The sequence below is a fragment of the Crocuta crocuta genome, unplaced genomic scaffold (genome assembly GCF_008692635.1).
Source record: "Crocuta crocuta isolate KB4526 unplaced genomic scaffold, BGI_CrCroc_1.0 scaffold289, whole genome shotgun sequence".
Lineage (NCBI taxonomy): Eukaryota > Metazoa > Chordata > Mammalia > Carnivora > Hyaenidae > Crocuta > Crocuta crocuta.
Window position 1 is genome coordinate 552,429 of NW_027533264.1, and position 20,383 is coordinate 572,811.

Consider the following 20,383-nt stretch of genomic DNA (forward strand, 5'->3'; position numbering starts at 1 on the left):
GGGGGGGGGGGGCGGGGAGGAGTGGGAGCAGGAGGCCTCAGGGAAAGGGGGTGCAGGGCTGCACCAAACCAGGGACAGGAGGGGGCTGGGAGTCAGACTCTGCTTCCTTTGCTGGATTATCTCCTTTCAACAGTTTTATTGTAATTACCCTGAAAATGCCGCTATATATAGAGTGAGCCAAACAGCAGCTGTGCCTTGGGGGGGGGAGGGGGAATGAGAGAATGGGCGGGCAGGCGCAGGGAGGAGGTGGGAGGAGGAGACAGGAAAGGAAAGGGAATCAGACAGGAAGAAGGGTAATGGCAAGGGGGGCGGAGGCTGGAGCTCAGGCAGAGAGATCTCAGAACTCTGGTCTCAGGGAGAACCTGCTGGGAAGGGGAAAGGGGTGGAGGGTCTGCTGGGTCCCAAGACCTGGGCTCCAGGCCCCCATGCGGACAATGGGCTGAGGGGGCCCCAGGGAGGGCCAAGTGTTCCAATGGGCTTATGGGAAACATGGGTCTCGACCTCCTGATCCCTGTACACTGTCCTCTGGTCACTGAATGTCACTCCCCACCACTGCCCCGTGGTTGCCAGGGCAACCAGGCAAACACCACACCAGCAGGGAGCCCCAAGCCCAGCCCACGCTGCACAGAGCCTGCAGGCCTCCAGCAGGAAGGGGAAGACCGGCTACCCACTGCCCAGGAAGGAGGAAGTGAGAGAGGCAGGGCAGACACACCTTGTTTCTTTTCCATTTCACTCTCCAAAGAAAGCCCTCACTTTTCTCACTCCAGCCCAGGGAGGAAGGAGCTGGGAAGGCCTTCCTGTGGCAAGGCAGCCCACTCCAGCCTGGGCCTGGAGAAAGAAGGACCCCTACATCTTGGTGGCCGCCAGTGTCTCCTCCCCTTGCGGGCAGGGGTCTGCCCAAGCCCCTATCACCAATCTTCATCTCGATCCTCACCTCAGCACCTGGAGACGGAGCTGGGAAGGGACTAAGGGCGGAGCTGAGACAGGCTTCCACACCGTGTGCAGTTAATGGGCCTGGACCTCTCCGGGGAACCCACACTGAATGAGTGTCACCCAGGCAGGGGCAAGGCCTGCTGAAGGCTAAGGCCCTGCTGCAACCCTTATGCCTGAATCCGGCCTCTGGGACCCAGCGGAGGTGGGACTGGGAAGGTAAAGCCTGGGCAGAGTATCTCGGTCCNCGCCGGGCACTGCTAGGCACATTCCTCTGTGGTTTGCCCGCCAGCCACACTGACGACTCTGTGGCCACGAGGCCAGAGCCACATCTGCAGGAGTGGCCAGATGTGGCCAGGAGGGTGGGGTTACATACACAGGCACACACACAACTCGCTCATTTTCCCTCCCAACCCATGTCCTGCCCCAGCACCAGGAGGAAGGACCCTCGGAAAGGCCCTGCCAAAGACTTTTCTGGAGGTGGCCGACCCACCCCCCCTCAGGGTGCAAAGCAGGACGAGGGCAAGGAACCAGCAGCCAGCCTCAGGTCTCCCCAGGTCCGGAAGTGCTCAACGAAGCCCCAAGCTGGCGGGAGAGTTGTCTATTCCTCAAGGCTGGCTTGGCCCGTGGTGCTCTGAGCGCTCAGCCAAGAGAAGGACAGGCTTCAACTTGCCGCTCCGGGCGGTGCTGGGGCTGCCGGGGCTGCAGGAGCCGGATGCCCGCCAGCCTGTCCGCCCAGAGAAGGGCAGGGGTCCAAGTGCTGCTGGCTTCCAGCAGATAACCCTGTTAGGGATGGAACTGTGGCCAGCAGTGCTGGCTTCCCTTGCGGGAGCCCTGCAGAGAGGGCACGGGCTCGGACAAGGGGAATCTCCCACCAGGGCTCCCATGCAGCCGCCACCACAGCAGAGATGCTAGGGCCCCACTGGTATGCGGGTGGCAGGACGGCCAACAGGCTCCGGGAACAGCCTTGTTCCCATGCAAGTGGGAAGCACAGCCCATTAGAGAATATTCATCCCCAGGCCCCGTGAGGGCCTTGACGGAGTACGGCACCCCAGGGCTCTGCCGGGGCATGACTGGGCTCCATCTATGACACGAGGGGAGATGGCTGGGCACCGGGAGTCAGGGGAAGGGTGTGGGGGAGGCACAGAACCTTCTGAATGAAGTCTGCTGGGCACAGAACCTAGAGCCTGGCTGGCCTGGCGCCCCCTAGAGGATAGTGCCCTCTGCCAGCTTGGCAGGAACAGGGCAGGTATCAGTGGCTGCCATCATAACCAAGCACCTGGAAGGAGAAATGGGTGTGGCAAGATCGGAGGAGGCTCTCGACCGCCTCCTGGTGGACCAAGAAAGCGGAGGACGTCAGAACAGGAAGGAGGGGGGTGGAACATTCCCTAAGAGGAAAGGCTGGGAACTCTGGCTAGCCAAGAGCCCCCGGAAAGGCCGAGGGAGGGATCAGTTGGGAGGGCAAGGACCGGGGTCCTTCCCTTGGCCCCCATGCCTCCTTCTGACCGTGGGTTGTAGAGAATGGAGCAGAAGCCAGACAGCCCACACAGTAATCTAGAGAGGGAAGCTGGAAGGGCCCAGGCCTACCCTGCTCCATACTCTGCTCCTGAAGGACTCTGACCCCTCTGCCTGAGAGTGGTGGCGTTTAAGAAAAAGTGGCAATGTCATCCTGTCCTCTGGCCATCTGCAAGACTGACTCACACTGCCTCCGTGGAGAAGCCCCAGCCCAGGTAGCTGAGTGGGCAGGGCTGTGTATTTCTTACAATCAGGGTGGCCCCATGCATCCCAGGCGCTGGCTCAGAAGGACTAGCTCACAGGCACACCTGGGCACACCTCCGCGATGATACTCCCCTCCCAACCAGCGGGGCCTCCCCACACTCCGTGAACCCCACCAGCCCAGGTGGGGCTCCCATGGCAGATCGTTCAGGCAGCACAAACAGGGAGAGCCTGGCTTCTCACGAGGAAGATAATACGGGAGCTGACGGTGCAACTTCTGGGATGGCCACCTACACAACCTTAGACCAAAGAGAGTGTCCAGACAAAGCAAGACATCGTCCCCGGAGCAGGCAGGAGCTCTGGGCCATGAGGAGCAGATTTTAGCAGTGCTTTGGGAACAAGGGTTCAAAACGAAAAACCCATCTGGCTGCCCAAGGGCAAGGCCAAGCTTTCCTCCTGCTCTGAGCATCCTGCCGGACACGTCCCAGCTCCAAGCCCTTGAATGGAGAAATTGTCAGAACCGTAGGCACCCAAACTCTGGAAGCAGGGAGAGAGCACCTTTCATTCCCCCTGGAGAAGGCCTAGACGGAAGGGGCCTGCGCAGTGAGTGGACCCGCCCAACAGACCTAAAAAGCTTAATTCCGGGCTCTAAAAAGATCCCGGTCCCAGGAGCTACCAGCCACAGAAAGCCAGGGGTGAAGGAAGCGACCCAGGGTGGGCAGTGCATGAGAGACGGGTGTGCTGAGCAGTTTGGAATGTCTGCACAGGACCAAAAAAAAAAAAGAGTCCTTTACAGATAAGCCCTGGATCTAAGGAGCTACCCTATCAAAAGAGGGAAAAGGGGGGGAAAGGCCTTGGAGATCATCTGTTTCGGCCCCCTCTTCTGCACAAAACTCAGGCTGCCATGTGGAAGATTCCACCAGCCAAGGAGCAGGGACTCACACCCTCTGAACACTAACCTAAGCAGTCTGGCTCTGATGCAGGGCATCCCGGGCCCTCCATACTAGCCAGCCTGGGTAACTGGCCCCACTGGAGAGCAACGTGTGGGCAGCCCACCTGAGAAGGCGGCACTTTCCGCCGGCACCCCCTACCCTCAGGAGCTCCCTCTCCACGCTGGGCAGCCAGTGGCTTCCTTAAACGTCTAATGACCTCGTTCTGTCCCTCCGGAGAACGGGAAAAGGAGTTTGTCCCTTTCTTGGCCTTGAGGGATTTTAGAAGGAGGCAGGGAACAGCAGCCTTTCACACTCCTCCCCGTGATGCCAATGACTCCTCCCCCCCCACCCCCCCGCCAAGGATGGTTTCCCATGATCTATTTCTGTGCTCTTACGTGACTAGCGAGGCCAATTTAGGCTCAACAGGTTCTACCACAATTCAGGCGGTATTTCCACATGTGCAAGCTGGGGAGGACTCTCACCTAGCAATCTTCACAGCTCCTCATGTAACGCAAGCAGGCACGTCACATAATGGTTAAGAGCCAGGGCTCTGGAGTAAGAGAATGCCAGGGTTCAAGTCAGGCTCCGTCACTTCCCAGGGCAAGGCACAGAGCACCTTCTCTGGGCTCAGGGCGGGCATCTGTGAAATGGGAGGAAGGCTAGGACCTTCCTCTCAGAGCTCTTAGGCTACGGAGAGACCACACAAGGGAGCGTGGCCCTGCGCTGAGAAGATCTCAGGAGGTGCTAGTCGAGGCTGTTGCTAATGGCTCCTGATTATCTGTTTCTAACCCAGAACCCTCTGGCAATCTCGTGAAGATTCAGGACCACTTCTCAGAATGTTTCTAAAGTGCATGAAATAAAATACTTAGCACTACGCCAAGCTCAGACCTCCGCCAGTGCGAGGCCTCAACTCTCTCATTTCAAGACTGCAGCAAGGTCGCTCTGTGGTCCTGTCCCAACCAAAACCCTGCCCATGGGGCCCAAGGCAAACTGGCCCACCCAGCAGCAAGATCCGGGCGTCGAAAGAAGGGATCTCTGGGAATGGCCTCCTCCCAACCACAGCACATCCAGGCTATTTCTGCTACCTCGCTACCTCCAAGAAGGGCCACTCTGTCCTCTGCGGCTCAGCCCACGGCCGTCGCATCCCTCTGGTCCCTCGAAAGCATTGCTTAGCACAGAGGAGCACAAGTTTTGATCCCTGCTCTGGAGGGTCTTGACTCCAAGCAGTCAGAAAGCCTTCTCCGGCAGCTCCACTGCAGACTCTAGCTGTCCCCCCAGTACTATCCCACGTCTTCCCGGACCCGCCTTCCGGAAAGGCAGAAGCAATGTGCAATTGATGTTAGAGCCTCTCAGAATATCAGTACAAGAAGGGCCCGCAGATCAGCGACTCAACTTCCCAAACATAGAGGACAGTGAGGCCACAGATGAAAGAGATTTGTCCAATGTCACCTGGAAGGGAAGCAGAGGAGCTAAGGCTTAACTCAGGTCTTCTGGCTCTCCACCTGCCTCACACTAAAAAAAATACCAAAAAAAACCACAAAAAACAGGAAAGACCTTGAGGACTGCTCCTGTATTTAATGAGAGATAGAGCGAGGAGCCAAACTTGGCATTAAGGATGCAGGGCTCTAGACGGGGCAGCCAGTTGGCCTCCAGAACACCAGAGTCCAGGAGCACCGGTGAGAAGGGGGCGGGCTGAGCAGCTGAAACCCCCAGAAATCTTGAGGCAGACTGTGCCTCTGATGGACCTTAAGCCCAGGCGTGCAGAGAGTCTTGGTGGAAGGCATGAGCATCTCTCACTGGTGAAGAGAGGGTTACTCGCTGATCTCAGACTGCTGTCTGGAAGAGAAATAGACTCACTTCTCCCAGTCCCCCCATTTCCAGGAAACACGGGCACCACGCTAGAAGCAGCTCGAAGGCACACTAATCATTCAAAGCCTGCAGCTGATGCCGTGACTATTCATGCCACACCTGGGGTGGACAGCAGGGGCCCCAGGGCAGGGGTTCTGCCTTTAACACCCCCCACCAATGGAACCCAGCCCTGAGCATCCAGCAGGGGTGCCCTGCCCACCTGGCCACTTGCTATGATCCTCTACCCCAGCTGGGGTTTACACACCTGCTGCCTAACATCTCGAGACATTCTCCCTCCGCAGACAACCAAGCTGCTTGCTGGCGGCTGCTGGGTCTGACTCTGACTGGGGCCGCAGCCTTCCTCGCTCTGCAGTCAACCCTTCTCTGAGGAGTCCCAGAGCCCACCGAGGCCTTCCAGGGACGCTGGTGACGTCCACAGGCAGGCTGCTGGGCCGCATGACCCCATCCACATGACTTCCATCCACACAGCCTTTATTCCAAGTGTAGGCTGAGTCTACATGCATCAGAACCACCTGAGATGTGTCCAAAATCCTGGTTCCTGGGCTGCCCTACAGGATCCAAACCCTTGGAGGGGGTGGAGCCTTGGAGCCCTGTATTTTAATACATTCCCTCGGTAATTCGGATACAGCCGAAACTTTGAGAACTACTTTTTCTCACCACGTCCCCAGTCTGGCTACACTCTTTTCTGCTGCCAACCTGACAGCTGTTACAGCTGTGTGTGTGGACACAGTTAATCTGATTTCCTGTCTGGCAGCTGTGCCGCAGGGAAGGGACAGCTGAGGGTCTCAAAAACAAGAAGTCGGAGCAGTGGGGGGGAGGGGAGGCTGTCTGAATGTAATGGAGTGTCCAGCTTTGTTCCTGAGCCCCCTTCTCTCCTGACACCGCTACAGGGAGGGGGAGAGCTGACCAAGTGGTCTCCACTACTCACGGAAAACAGAGCCTCCTCTCAGAAACCCCCCAAAGCCAGACTCATCTCTATTCTCTAGGAGCACAAACTTGAGAGGCACATTGTGTGCTGCAAAGAGCATCCCACTAAAGGAGCAAGTTGGTGCTGAAATCTAGCCCATGCTCCAAGTGCTAAGCCACGTGCTCTGGCATGAAAATGTATCCACCTGAAAGAAGGGCCACCTCTAAAAAACGTGCACAAAGGAACGCTTGTGGGGGTTGGCTGTCGCCCTTCACAAGAGACCTGAAACTGGATCCCAGCTGTCACTCACTCTGTGACCTTGAGCAAGCTCCTTAACCTCTCTGATCCTTCTCAATTGTACACCATGGCTAATAATACCTTCCTGAAAGAGAGAGGGAAGGAAGGCACCTGATACTCTTGTCACTTAGTACATTATGAGTTCCCTTCCCACCTGAGCCTCACCCTTCCTACCTTCCCCACGCCCCAACACCTATACACCCACACACCCAGCCAAGCCTGGAATGGTCTGAAGAACGTGAATAAGAATACCCGGGGGGAATCCCCGATACCAAATCCCAACCCCATGGCACTTCCCAGCATCCAGAGCATCCCTTCCTGGCACACGCAGGATTCACACCCTCCCTCACTGCGTAAAGGAGACTCCTCTCCCATGCCTGCTCATAAAATCCGGCACAATGCCCAAGCAGCAGTTCTGCCCAGTCCAGGCCACAGGGGAATCCAGAAGGGCAACGGGGGATCCCCCACCACTGCATCCTTGGGAATCCCATACCGGGGTTCGAGCTCCAAGGCTCCCCAAGCTGCGACCGGGCCTGATTGAGAGGAGCACCCACTGTGCACCGGGCTGTTGCAGGGGGGCCAGGCAGAGACCCCATGCATCAAGGAAGACCTCTGATGGCACTGTTGGGAGCTGCAGTGTGTCCCCCTCATCAAAGCAGCAACAGCAAGGAGGGCCCTGCAGCTCCCAGGAACACCCCCGACCAGGGCTCTGGCTCACCTGCGGGGTCAACCCACCGTATCTGTCTATTCTCACGGAGGCCCAGGCCCATGAAGAACCCAGGAATCCTGACATCAGCTCCGGACACCAGCCCTTCAAGTGACATTCGTTCACCCAAGTGCCAGGCGCTGCGCTAAGTGATGGTGAACGAGATGGCCCAGGGAGCAAATGATGGCCCTAAAACAGGGTTCCAAAGCTTTGCTGCTCGAGTAGGCAGAGTCCAGGGTAGACAGCCACCCCGGAAAGTCCTCTTCCCCAATCCCTCGGGCCGGGGAGGCCTGGCGACAACACACACTGCCCAGGAAGCGTCCCTGGACACCTGCTTTTTTAGCCACAGGCTTTTGCATCCTGTCTGGAGACTGATCAAGAGATGAGGTGAGGAGGCGGGAAGGGGNAAAAAAAACAAGGCAGCCGAGCTCCAGGCCTATATCTGTCCCCAGCCGCGTCACAGACACAGCATCAGAGCTGCGCAGGGGGAACATTCTTAGCCCTCTCCCCGAGCCGCTGAGGTGACTCACGCCTCCCTCCTGCCAGCATGGACCACACCACCGATCAGAAGGCTAGGCAGTGTGCGTGTGGCGGGGTCACACGGATCTAGAGAGAGATGCTGGCGGGGGGTGGGAGGTGGGGTCTGTGCAAGGACAGGAGGCTTAGGGAAGGGATAAGAGGAGCAGGGATTCTGGGGTCTAACTTGAAAGAAGGTAGGAGAACATGCTGAGGAGGAAACTCCAGGCCAATGGCCAGTGGCCGCTGGGAGGCAAGGGACAGAGGGACGAAGGGCAGAATGGGTGGACCAATAAGGCTTTTGGCTGCAAGCAATGCTCTACACAGCGGGTCCTCTGCTCTCCAAGAGACCAGCTTGACTCCCAGAGGCTTCGGGGTGGGGGGGTCAGCAGGCAGGGTCTTCAGTCAGAGCCGCTGGCTCCCCACCAGGCCGGGGCTGGAGTGCTCCTCTGTGCTTACACTCCCTCCCAGTGTCGACCGACTGTTCGGCCAGCCCCCAGGGTCATGCCCCCATCCCAGGGGGCACCCTGCAGGGCTGGTTCCCAGGAGTCTCCCTAGGAGACTCTGAGGGCATCATTGCCCAGGCAGATGACGGGCCTTTTTCCGAAGATTTTCCCAAACTTCCCCAAACACTCATCCTCTGGCATATCCTAGCCCTGCCGCCACCTTATCCCTGGACAGCTTAGAGCCAAATCACCGGTACCCACGGAGGCACACGGCTCTTACCTTCCGACTTAAAGCCTGGGACCCACACCCATGTATCCAAAGGCAAAGACTCCCGATACGTATGCACACAGACACCCACACCCAAGCACCAAGCCGCTGCCAGGAGGGGCCAAGCGGGCACAGGGCCAGCAGGCCCCTCCCTAGAAGAAACATCTTGTGGTGCCGGCCTGGTGGGAAGGCTGTGCCAGGAAGGCCTGACGCTGCCAACAGGTTCCTGGGAGGGAGGGAGGGAGGGACGGAGGGAGTGGCCCAGCTCTGGGGGACCCCACCCCCAGTCAAGAGCCAAAACCGTCCCTGCTGATAAAGTGGCATCCTAGGGGGTCCTCAAGACCATAGGAATCAATGACACGCCTTCACCATCATGAAATGGGATGAAACCAAGGCCTGAGGGAAGGAGAGATGGGGAGCTAAGGAAGTCAAGACCCCTGACACCCTCAAGTTGCCAGCCTCTACCTAACCCTACCTGCCACACCTGCCTCGCATCTGATTCCCCGGGAACTCCCGACTGGGGACTTGCAAAAGTCACTGCCCCCAAGCACTCAGCCAAAGGAGCTGGAGTGGCCTTTATCCTTGTGGGCACTCAGCTATGGCCCACGCCCCAGGCTGGACCTGGGGAGCAGGCCGCTGGGAGGCAGGTCACTGACCCACTTCCTCCCCTCTGACCATGGTGCCAACTAGGCCAGGGGCCTCCAGGACTCCACAGCCCCCAGCAGCTCACGCCGACCCTGCCACCCCGCCGGAAGCCAGAGAGACCCGCGAACGCAGCAGAGTGCAGCCGGAGGGCATGGCGGGAAGGCAGGCTTGGGCCAGGGCGGGCCGGGAAGCAGACTTCAGCGAGTCGGCTTCCCTCGAACATTCTCAACAAAGCCCTCCAAAGAGATCTAAGCAGGACCCCATGTGGGCGATGCCTGGAGCCAGATGCTCAGCCCCAGGGATGAGGATGCGCGAAGGCAGAGGGCAGGCGGGGACAGCGAAGCACCTACCTGCCACAGGGATGCCGTGTAGAGGGGTCCGAGGCAGGATTTCCAAGGATGGTTCCCGGCCTGACATCCCATCTGCTGAGAAACAGGATTCCGTCTCATAGATGGTCTGCAGCATCTCCACGAGCCCCTGAGCCTTGGGCACCAGCAGCATGCCAGGGAGGGGCCGCCGGAGGCGGGAGGCGGCCAAGGGAAGGTGGTCTGGCGGGGCCCTCACTGCTCAGGGACTCCCTGAGGCCACGGTCACTGGGACCCGCGCTGTGGGGAGGTGTCTCATCCGGCCCGGGCACTCCTGGCGGCAGGAGGAGCCAGGAGGCCCTGGAGCTACAGGCCCAGCTCTCCTCTAGAGGGGCATTGGACCGCTGGCCTCTCCCCAGCTCCCAGGAGCTGGGGTATGGCTGAGCGCTCGCTCAGGGGGACAGGAAGGGGAGCTCAGCAGGCAGGCAGGCAGGCGGGCTCTCTGTGTTCCCTCCCAGCCCTGGGTGACAGCTCTGGGCCTGGCTCCCTGCTCCTCCTTCCCGAATGAGCCGCCGGCAGCTGGCAGGAGACTGAAATAGCAGTTGGGGGAGGGCCCTGTCTATAAATAGGTGGAGCATGCTCAGGGAGCCGCCGGCCGGCTGCCAGGAGCCCGGGCCTGGCGGAGGCCCCANGGGGGCCCAGGGGGGGGGGGGGGAGGCTCCTTCCACCCCAGGAGGAAGCGCCAGGCAGGGGGATGGGAACAGGGGAGGGCCTGTACTCAGGGCCAAGGCCACAGAAGTGGGCAGCCAGAGACTGCGCTGGAGAAGGGCACAGGCCAGAGTACCCATGGGTCCGGGAGCCGCTCTGGCACTCTTCTCAGCAGGCAAGGGGCTAGAGACCCAAAAGCCAGACTCCATCTCTGTGTTCCCTCTCGCCATCAGCACAGGTAAAGAAACCAGAAGGGTCTGGGAGAGGGTGGCAGACAGGGCCACCTGGCCTAACCTCACATCTTCCCTGGAGTCCTGCTTACAGCCAGATGGGAGCTGATCTAACTTCCGCCCTCCCTCAGAGCTGGGAGGTGCCTCCCCACCCCCTCAAGCAGCAGGGAGACCCCTGAGCAGCAGCTAAATGGAGGCTCCCTCCTACCCACTAAGGGTGTCGCCTCCAGGGGCTGCTCCACTTCCTTCCAGGCAGGCAGGGAGAGTTCCTAGAGAGGTCTTGCCCCATCCATGGAAGGGAGCGGGGGGGGGGGGGGGGCACCTGTCCACTCTCAGAGCACACGGAGCTCCTCCCTGGCAGCATACCAGGTGCAAGGCTAACGGCAGCATCACCTTGTTTACTCTGCACAATGACCTCCGACACAGAGGAACACATGAAGCTGCCCCAGGGTTTCCGTTCACAGGGACAATGATTCCCAGTACCCAGGGAGGAAGACACATGAGGACAGAACCCCTCTAAGAAGACTCAAGAAGCTGCCACGATCTGGCTCTTCCCTATCGGCTCCAGGCCTGGCTCAGCAGCCCATACTTCCGGGGGGCCCCACTGGGACTCAGGGCTAGTGCACACGAGGACCTGTGACACCCGCTTTCCCTGCTCACTGCTGGCTGGTCCCTTCTCCTCGGGTTGTGCCTACCCCGGTACAGAGATCCCACTTGGCCCCCTGACCTCACTGGAGCCTTTTAATAGCCTGGTTATTCCTGGGTCTAGGTCCCCCTCCCCCTTTCTGATGTCAGAGTTGCTATTTTGGAGCCCCCTCTTGGCCCCTCCTTGCCCCCAACTCCAGGCACAGAGCCAGGGACACCTGTCCTCTCCCTGGACTGGATGACCTCACCCTCCTGTCGGGAGCCCTGCAGGAGCTGGCCAACCAAGGACACAGTGGCCGTGCCTCCTGCAGCCCAGTATCCCGGCCAGCTTCTGCCAAGCAGGGATGACAGCAAAGGGGCCTCCTGTCCTCAGGTGGGGGGAGCACAGGGACAGGGGAGGTGGCAGAAGTGGGCTTTCCCAGGCCCGGGACTAGCTGATCTTATACAGTAAGACATACATTGGGGTGGAGGGCGAGAGAATGAAGATGGGGAGCCTCTGAAAAAACAGTGATGGAGCAGTGCTCCCCACAGGGTTGTGGAGTTGGGAGACATCTCAGGGTGGGTCTGGGGACCTCATTCACCACCTCTTGCCCCAACCTTGTCCTGGTCAACCAAACTCTCTAAAGAGGAAGGAAAGCAAAGACCAAAATCCCCTCGGCGGGGTGATGGGCAGCAGGCATGAGGCAGCCCGGAGAGCCAGGGGTGGGAGCCCCTCCCAGCTCAGGACTCCACCCACCCACGCTGGGAGCAACCAGAAGGGCTGGCTAGCCCTGTCCTGGCTCTCCCTGCCTGCCCCAGGCACAGGAGAGTATGGTCAGGGAACCCTATTCTGGAGGAGAGGAGGTCCTCAAAAGCAGAACCCCCCAGAACCTGGAGCAGCCAAAAACCTAAAGGAAGAGAACTCCTCGCCCAGGAAAAATAGGAGCACCCAGGAGGCTGGGCAAGCAGAGGTGGCCAGAGCCTGGGGCTCCAGGCAGTGCCCAGCACTGTTAGGACTTCCTGCCTGAGGTGGGAAGCAAAGTGTCAGACAACCAGATAATCCTCAAAGCACTTCCCAAAATCCTCTGGGGGAAATGGAGACGAGGCCTGGGGTGGGAACAAGGGCCTTTTTTTCCTTCTGAGATTCAGGTGATGCAACAAGGTCTTCCTAATGTCTAACCCTCAATCCTTCCCGCTCTATAGCCCCTCTCCTCGTGGTTTATTTCTCTGTCTCCAGCCATCCAGCTCTCCCACGTGTCATCCCACAAACCTTACAGAGCACCCACCAAGCACAAGGCGCAGGAACTCCATTGGGAGCCGGCACCATCCCCTCCAGACCGCAATGATCTCATTCCCTCCCTCGGAGGCTGGCCTCAGGTCTCCTAACCCTCTAAATCTGGAGGAGGGGAAGAGGCCAATGCTGGCTCTTTGAGCTCTTCCAGGCTCCCATTTCCTGGGCACAAAAGGCTGCGCACAGGAAATTTCTTTGGCTCAGAGTACTCTCGATAGAGAGAGTACCAGGTGCCCCGCAGCCCTGGAGACATCAGGCCTGCCTGCCCTCCAGTCTTCTCCTGCCCTTTGAGCCCCATCGCGCTGGTGCCCGTCTGCGTGGCCTGAGAGCTGCCATGCGCCAGGTCCCATGCCAAGTGTTGGCTGAACCCTCTCATTTGAAACCAAGTCCCGGAAAAACGTGAAAACCTACTTTGGCATCTTTCACATCCCCTCAGGGTTGACCCTGCCTGCGACCATCCCATCCCTTCAATCCCTTTTGACTGGTGAAGCAGGGAAGAGGAGGGCGGAGCAGGTCCCAATCTACAGTGAGCACAGGTGTGCCAGGGGACATCTAAGTAGAGAGGGACGCTGGGAGTCCACTTCCCAGACCCCAGACCCCAGACCCACGCCCCGCACTGACCCACTTTCTCCTCCTCGGGGTTGGTTCTCTACCCAGGGCGGGGGTGGGGGGTGGGCTCAGCGGCAGAGCCTGAGCCCGAGGCTGGGAGGCAGGACGCTGAGGTTCCTGGCTCCACCCCACACCCATGCCCCAGTTTCTCTGGTCACCCAGAGGGGGCAGCCACCTTCCCTCCCTCCCTCCTGGGAAAGGGAAGGAGAGAAAGTGTGGAGCGTGCCAGGAGGTGCTCCAGGCAGGTGGTGTCATGAAGCTTGTCTCCCCTCCCACGCTGGGGATAAGGAACCTGGCCGCCTCCTCCTGGGGCCCTGTCGCCATCCAGACTGGCTCCCACGGCAGGCCTCACTCTTGCCCTTCCTTCTGGGCAACAGCAGAGGATGGGGCAGGGACCAGAAAGACCCAGGGCAGCTCCTCCAGCCTGGCCAGTCTGAGCCCGGACGGGAGGCAGGTTCAGTCCTTCAATCCCACTGAGGGGAGCAGAAATGACCAGTTCCAGAAAAATAAAGAAAGCCTCACTCCTTGAGTCCCCTCTGGCCTGAAGAGACGCCAGACACCAGGCAGTAGCCTCTGCGGGGAAGCAGGAGGCCCCATCAATGGCCTCTGCCTGTGCTCCCAAGACTGCAAAAGAGGCAAATCAGGTCAAACGCTGGCGCTCAGCCCAGCCCAGAGGTAAGTCAATCAGCTCGAATGGCCCGGGAAGGAAAGGTGAGCCCCAGAAGTAAACTGCTCCCCCTGCCTGCTGCCCCTTGCCCGGGACACACTCTCTCACTAACTCATTTGCTAGGAGGGCAGGGACAGACCATCTTCTATTTCTGTGTCCCTGCAGCTGACCTCAGTGTTGGGCATGTCAGGAATACTCAGCAAGCACCTGCCAAACAGGAAGCTCCCACCCGGAGAGAAATGGAGGGAACCAAGGAACGGTGCTGTTCTGTGCCCTGGGGAAAGGGGAGGGGGTCTTCGGACATTCAGAAGAGGGTGAGAGGTGCTCAGGGCCTAGGGCAGCCCAGGTCCTGGGCACTACCTGTTCTCTTCATTCCCACTTCGGCCCCCAGTCCCAGGGCCCCACACTCTTCCTGGGGCTCCCTTCAGAGTGTCCCCAGGCAAAGGGGACACCCACCTGCCCAGCTACGGTTTCACTTTACTTCCGCGGAGCCCATGGCACGTGCTTTCCAGGCTCGTGCCAGGCCCAGGCCCCAGAGGCCCCAGACCAGATACCACGCTGAGTTCTGAGAATAGCAGGTACAGGGCCCCTCCAAAAGGAAGGGCTGGGTGGGGGGCAGCCATCCCCCCTCCCTGCCCAAAGCAGCTCTTCACAAGGAGTGGCCGCCCCGGAGCCCAAGGAAAACTGGATGGGAAGAGCCTCTGGGCGATGCCCCCCCCGCCCAGCAACGATCCCAGCCCTGAGGCCCTTCCACATTCCCAAAATGTGGTTCCCAATCCCATGCCCCCCTCCTCCTCTGACTCCTTCCCAACTATGAGAAGACAGCATCTCCCCCTGCTGGGGGGATCTGGAAAGCCAGCCAGGAGGTGAGGCCAGCTCTCTAGGCCCCACTCATGAGGCCCCTCCTGGCTGGGCTCAGCGGCCACTCCCAGGCTGCTCACCTCCTGGGCTGGTGGACACCTCCATCCATCTACCACCACACTTGTCGCAGCCCAGGCAGAAGCGGCTGCAAGGGGAACCTGGGCCACCAGCATCTGGCAAAGCAACCTAGTGACTGCCTCTAGCCAGGGTTGATTATTTTCACCTTTCACTGTAAAGGAGTAAAATCCAAAGCGGGGAGATGTCTTTCCCAAGCCACAGTCAGATGCCTCCGGGCAGTTTCTGTTCCCTTGGCCAAAGGTTTGACCCAGGCTCGTTGCGCCTACAGGTGGCCCCTAGATGGGTCAGCACAGTAACTCAGAGGAAAGGAGCAGCTGGGCCCTGCTGCCATGCACAAGGGACCATACGGCAGCGGGGCCCAGCTGAGGTGGGCTCGGGACTGCAGAGAACCCACCAGGCCTCCCCCTTCCCTCCACCAACCCCGCCTCGGAGGAGGAAGCAGGAAGTCAAGTCAGGGCCTCCCCCGGCACCACCGCCGCCTCTCCCAGGCTAACTCCTGCCACAGCCCCCACAGGCTGAATGAAGGCAAGGACAGAGATGAGGCTCCGAAGGGGAAATGCAAACCCGCAGGAGGGGGCTCAGCACGCAAAGCCGACTTGGGGAGTCTTTGGAGGCCTCACAGGCCGGGCCGGGGCTCTACCCTGCCAGCAGCCCGTGCCCTGGGTATGTCATGCCAGAAAGGGGAAGGGGCACAACCTTAACCAAAACAAATGGCACAAAGCCAAACAATACCACCAGCTGCCAGCTTCCCTGAGTCTACAGAAGTCCTCAGGACCCTGGTCAGGACCTCTGCCACAGAGCACCAGCACTGGGACCCCACAAGAGAAAGTATCAGGGCTGGGGCACCTGGGTGGCTCAGTCGGTTAAGCATCCGACTTTGGCTCAGGTCATGATCTCGCAGTTCGTGAGTTCAAGCCCCGCATCAGGCTCTGTGCTGACAGCTCAGAGCCTGGAGCCTGCTTCAGATCCTGTGTCTCCCTCTCTCTCTGCCGCTCCTCCATTTGCACTATCTCTCTCTCGAAAATAAACAAACAAACATTAAAAAATTATTTTAGGGGCGCCTGGGTGGCTCAGTCAGTTGAGCATAGGACTTCAGCTCAGGTCATGATCTCAGGGTTCATGGGTTTGAGCCCCGCGTTGGGCGCTGTGTTGACAGCTCAGAGCCCAGAGCCTGCTTTGGATTCTGTGTCTCCCTCTCTCTCTGCCCCTCCCCTGTTTGTGCTCTCTCTCTCAAAACTNTGCGCTGTGGGGGGCGGGGACGGGGGGTAACGTGGAACATGATGGACTCTGACCCTCTGAGACTGTGCCAAAGGAGACAGCCAGGGAAAGAAGGTAGTTATTACTCTGACCACACTGACCCATGACCCTCCTGTGAAACTCCTGAGGGTCCAGCGCGGGCCGCTTGGACACATCCTCACGGGCATACACCCAGACCCACCCATCCATACAGCTGCCTGGAGTTCCACCCGTAGACTATTTCTGGCAGTACTAGGCAGCCTCTGAGGAGCAAAGGGGACGAGGAAATCGCAGGGTCAAAGACCCCAAATTAGGAACCCGCCAGGTCCAGGGCCCAAAAGAAAGGGTAGGTCTACCCAGACTCAAAGGAGAGAGCCAAGACTCCTCTACCAACACGTCACTGCCCCCTTCCATCCCAGCGCCACACACCCCGGCAAAGGCTAAGGCCAAAGGCCATGCAAACCTCCGCTAAGAATAAAACATGTAACACAGAGAGACTCTCCACCAGGAAGAGAAACGCCACCACAAAAAAAGGAAGGTGCGTTCAGCTATTGTGGGAAATCTTACAATACCATCCCCAGATGGGCCAGAGACATATGGGTATATGCGGCCCCTCTCAGGCCTGCCCGTCTTGGCAAACAGGGCAGAGCAGAGGGGGAACTGGAGGCCCCCTAGTTGAGAGGGCAGTCACGGGGACGGAGCTGGACCCACATCCTCTCGGGGCCCCGGCTCTACTATCAGCTCATCAATTTCCAGCTCAGTCTGCCCCATGGTCAATAACTTCAGGTTTGCCTTGGTCTTTTTCTCAAAAGGCTTCTCCATTCCTGACCCCATTGTTCCTTTACAACTCAGACCCCGAAGTTCAGCTGGCCTTGGGCTGGAAACTCGCATAAGCTCGGTGTAGCCAAAACCACCCCAGGGTGCCCTTCTCTGGCCTCCCAGCTCTTACCCGACTCGGTGGGAGAGTTCATGCCGCCTCTGGGCCCACAGGAAGCTGGCGTTGGGGGCTGGGACGGGAGGGGGTGGAGCTGCAGTGATGTCAAGAGAGACAGACGAAAACAGACAGACGGACGGGACAGGAGCCCGGGGCCGCTGTGCCTCTAATGCCCATCAGAGGCCATCCTTCGGGGCGAGGCAGTCAGGCACTCAGAACGGCATCCCTAGGGAGAGATGGAGCAGGGTTAGAGGCCCCCAACTCAGGGCTGTGGGAGAGTTGGAGACCTCAGGGCTTGTCAGTCTACACCTGGGGAAGAGACAGAGGGACAACCACCCCAGGGGCCCAGAGGAAATCAACAAAAACAGCCAGGACACTGGATTCTTCTCTAACTGGTGAGGCTGCCAGGGCTCAAGGAAAGGGAAATGGCTACAGTAGCCACACCCAAACCCCTTTACAGGTGACCGCGTCCACTGCCAGGTGGGGAGATCGTATAGACTTGCTTGCGTGCCTGACGTGGGACTGGGTATACACGAAAGGAGAAAAGTGCAGGGAGGCTTCGAACTGTCCACGGCAGTGGGGCAAGGCAGGCTGATCTGGAGTCTCCGGCAAAAGTTAAGGGAGAAACTGGTATCCCGGGCCCAGTAGCCCAAGCTGGGATGCTGGGACGCTCAGGCCAGTCACTTCCTCCCTCCTCTCGGATCCTCGTGCCCCCTAACTCTGGAACTATGATGCGTTTCTCTCTTGGTCTCCCCCATTCAACAACGGGTCCAGGAAAGAGGGAAACCACCTCTTCTACCCATAACCTGTGCTGTTCCCAGGAGTTTGGAAAAGGCAGACACACGCACCCAACATCGAGCACACCCCAGACCAGGGTCCAGGGCCCCAAACCCTGGGGGGTTTGGGGGTCACAGGTTGTGACCTGTGCAAGGAGGTCTGAAAACCAACCTGTTCTCTGCCTGCCAAGCCATGAGTCAGCCAGGCTGAGACCACCCAAAGTAAGGGACCACCCAGAGTAAGGGACACCTTTTCCCAGTTTGTACAAAGGCACTGAAGACCCCAATAGCAGGTTCGCCCAGACCAATACAGTAATGGAGAATATCCCAGTATTAAAGCACCCTGAGTTTTCCAACCTGTCCTCACTCCTTCGGCTCCTCGCCCTCCCCCCGCTCCAGCCCCACAGTTAGCCTTCAAGCCTCAGACGCTACGCAGGCACCCACCTGGGCCCATCCCTAAACAGCCCATGATCCACCCCAGACATGATCTCATTCATCTTTGTCCAAATGAAGGCAGGCCTTCCAATACCCAGTGAAAACTAGGTAGCAGAAGTGATCCAGAGAGGCTGAAAGGAGGTACATGTTTAAGCCCTCACCCTGTTCCCCCAAGCAGGAACAAGCAATCAGCTCTGCCCCCTGGACAGCCCCACCTCCTGGCAGGATTAATTCTCAGTAAGCCAGGCACGGCCGGGACACAAGTGCGCGGCATGTGCGCGCACACGCGCGCACACACACACACACAGACACACACACACACACGGAAGACCTCAGGTCTTCCTAGGCCTGCTGCCCCCTGCACAAGGGGTTTGGACTCCGGAGCTGGAGAAAGGTGCACTCGGATGGGGATTCAGGAGAAGGCGGAGTGAAGGGGCTGAATTGTTCCCAGCAGGCACAGATGTGGGGCAAGGACAAAAGAGGCTGTGCAGGGCTCAGGCCAAGCTCAGGAATGTGGCAGGTGGGGCTGCCGGTGCCCTGGCAGGGCCCGCGTGGGCAGGCGGCTCTGCCCGTGCCCACCCCAGGGCTGGCGCCCAGTCCTGCTCACACCCTTTCCCGTGGGCTGGGGAACACACGTTCAGAAATTCCCACGATTCCCAGCAGCCCGAGTGGCCCAGCCCATCTCATCAGTGAAAGGCACCTCCGCAAGCACGGCACACTCAGAAGGGGCAGGGCCTCAAAGATACAAAAACTATGATCAACTTTGAGCCCCCCAGGTCTTCACCCCCTGGAGAGAGGAGGAAGGGAGGGGCCCCTAGAACTCCATGTGGCTCAGGACTCAATGAGGCCTCACTCCTCCCCACCCCGCAGGATGCAGCAGGATCCCTGGGCCCCTGTCCACCTGCAGAGGGTGTCTGCCAACACCTCTACCAAGCCTCCAAAGTGAACAGGGGCCTCCCCGGGAAACAAAGCAGAGTTCACCACCCGATCCAGACCGGCAAAGATTCTTGTCTGGGGTGGGGCATGAAGGAGAGAAAGGACAGGGGAATGGTTAAAACCTGGCTCTTTGGTGCCTCCTCTGCTGTGAAAACTCCACTGTTGGCTATAGATAAATGAAGGTCTCGGTGGGCAGTCAGGGACCAAGGGCGGTGTCACTTCTGGGTGACAGAACACTTGGATGCCTTACCAGTGAGCAGCCTGGCTTCCGTGATGTCTGCACAGACCCCAGAGCCCAGTCTCCATCCCATCAACTGTCTCCCGCAGTCAGACCTCTGTCCCAAACCCACCTCCCACCTCCAGCCAGATGGCAGGGTGTGGAATGAGGGACACCGGCCGCGCCGCACCCTACAAGCTCATGGCTAGAGCAGGGGAGGTAGGACAAAGACTCCCCCACGCCATTCATGAGCAATAAAAACTCTGGCAGAGGGTGGGAGGAGAAGGGCAGACAAATAAGGGAGACATGGAGCAATGCAATGACCTGAAAGCCACAAGTTCACAGCGCTGCCACTGCAGGGATCTGTCCCTCAAACAACTCCTGCAGAATTCCTGGGGAGTTGGGTGTCCCTTGAACGGCCTCTCTGGAACCGGGACTCCAGCAGCACCAGGCTCCCAGGTGCTGAGCAGTGCAGCCCAGGGTCCCCTCCCCAGGTCACAGACAGCTGGGGGGAGCTGTCTGAACCAAACCCTGTGAACCTGAGAACTGACCAGCATCCAAGATCAGCTGCAAAGACCTCAGCCAAAAGCTGCAAGCTGCAAGCCCAGAGATGTCCCATCCCATGGCACAAAAGCCCTATGATCTTGACCCCTGCTGACTGTGGCCGTGGCAGATCACTTTCGCTGGCCTCCAAGAGCTTCCTCCGCCTCATGCCTCCCCCAAGCTGGGCCACCAGAAACCCAGGATTGTCAGGACCAGGAGGGGTGGCTGACTTGGACCTCCAGGCCCCAAACTAAGGGAAGGGGGAGAGAACAGGAAAGGAAAAAAAGGCACCAGGCTGACAAATTCATTTTTGCAATCGGCCCATTTCTGTTTGTCTGCTCAGACGCAGCTCCAGGCATCTGCACAAGCCAGATGGAGGAGGCTGCTATTTCTAGAAAAAAAGGGGGGGGGGGACGAAAGGGGAGGGAGGGAGGAGGTGGAGGCAGAGGGCAGAAGACCGGGTCTGTTTGCCCTAAAACCTCAGGCAGGCCGATACCCCCCTCCCCAGCACTACCAGACAGGGTCCCCATTCAAGAAAGGGCTGAGGCAGGGGCTGGGGTGAGGTGGGGTAGGGGAGAAGAAAGGCAGAGAAAGTTTAATTAGCCAAAGTCGACTACAATAGGCCCCCTCATGGGCTGCATCAGGTTTTCATTCATGAGCAAGCGACAGTGCTCCAAAAATGCCAAGAAATGCCCCCCCTC

The 20,383-nt window shown here is 59.1% G+C and overlaps 1 protein-coding gene across 4 annotated transcripts in view; it reads right to left on the reverse strand.

The window, feature by feature from the left end:
- Positions 1–16,996, reverse strand: part of HDAC5 (histone deacetylase 5) — a 31,473-nt gene extending 14,477 nt beyond the window's left edge. Inside the window, exons 1-2 of one of the 4 annotated variants that reach the window (XM_077747794.1) lie at positions 16,791–16,996; positions 9,583–9,654 (exon numbers count right to left, since the gene is read on the reverse strand). In XM_077747794.1, coding sequence (XP_077603920.1) covers positions 9,583–9,654; positions 16,791–16,812 — 94 coding nt within the window. In that variant the 5' untranslated portion in view covers positions 16,813–16,996. Of the gene's footprint in view, positions 1–9,582; positions 9,749–16,790 lie in introns of those variants that run through there. The other 3 variants (XM_077747793.1, XM_077747795.1, XM_077747792.1) reach the window with 3 other exon arrangements.
- Positions 16,997–20,383: the final 3,387 nt, after the last annotated feature.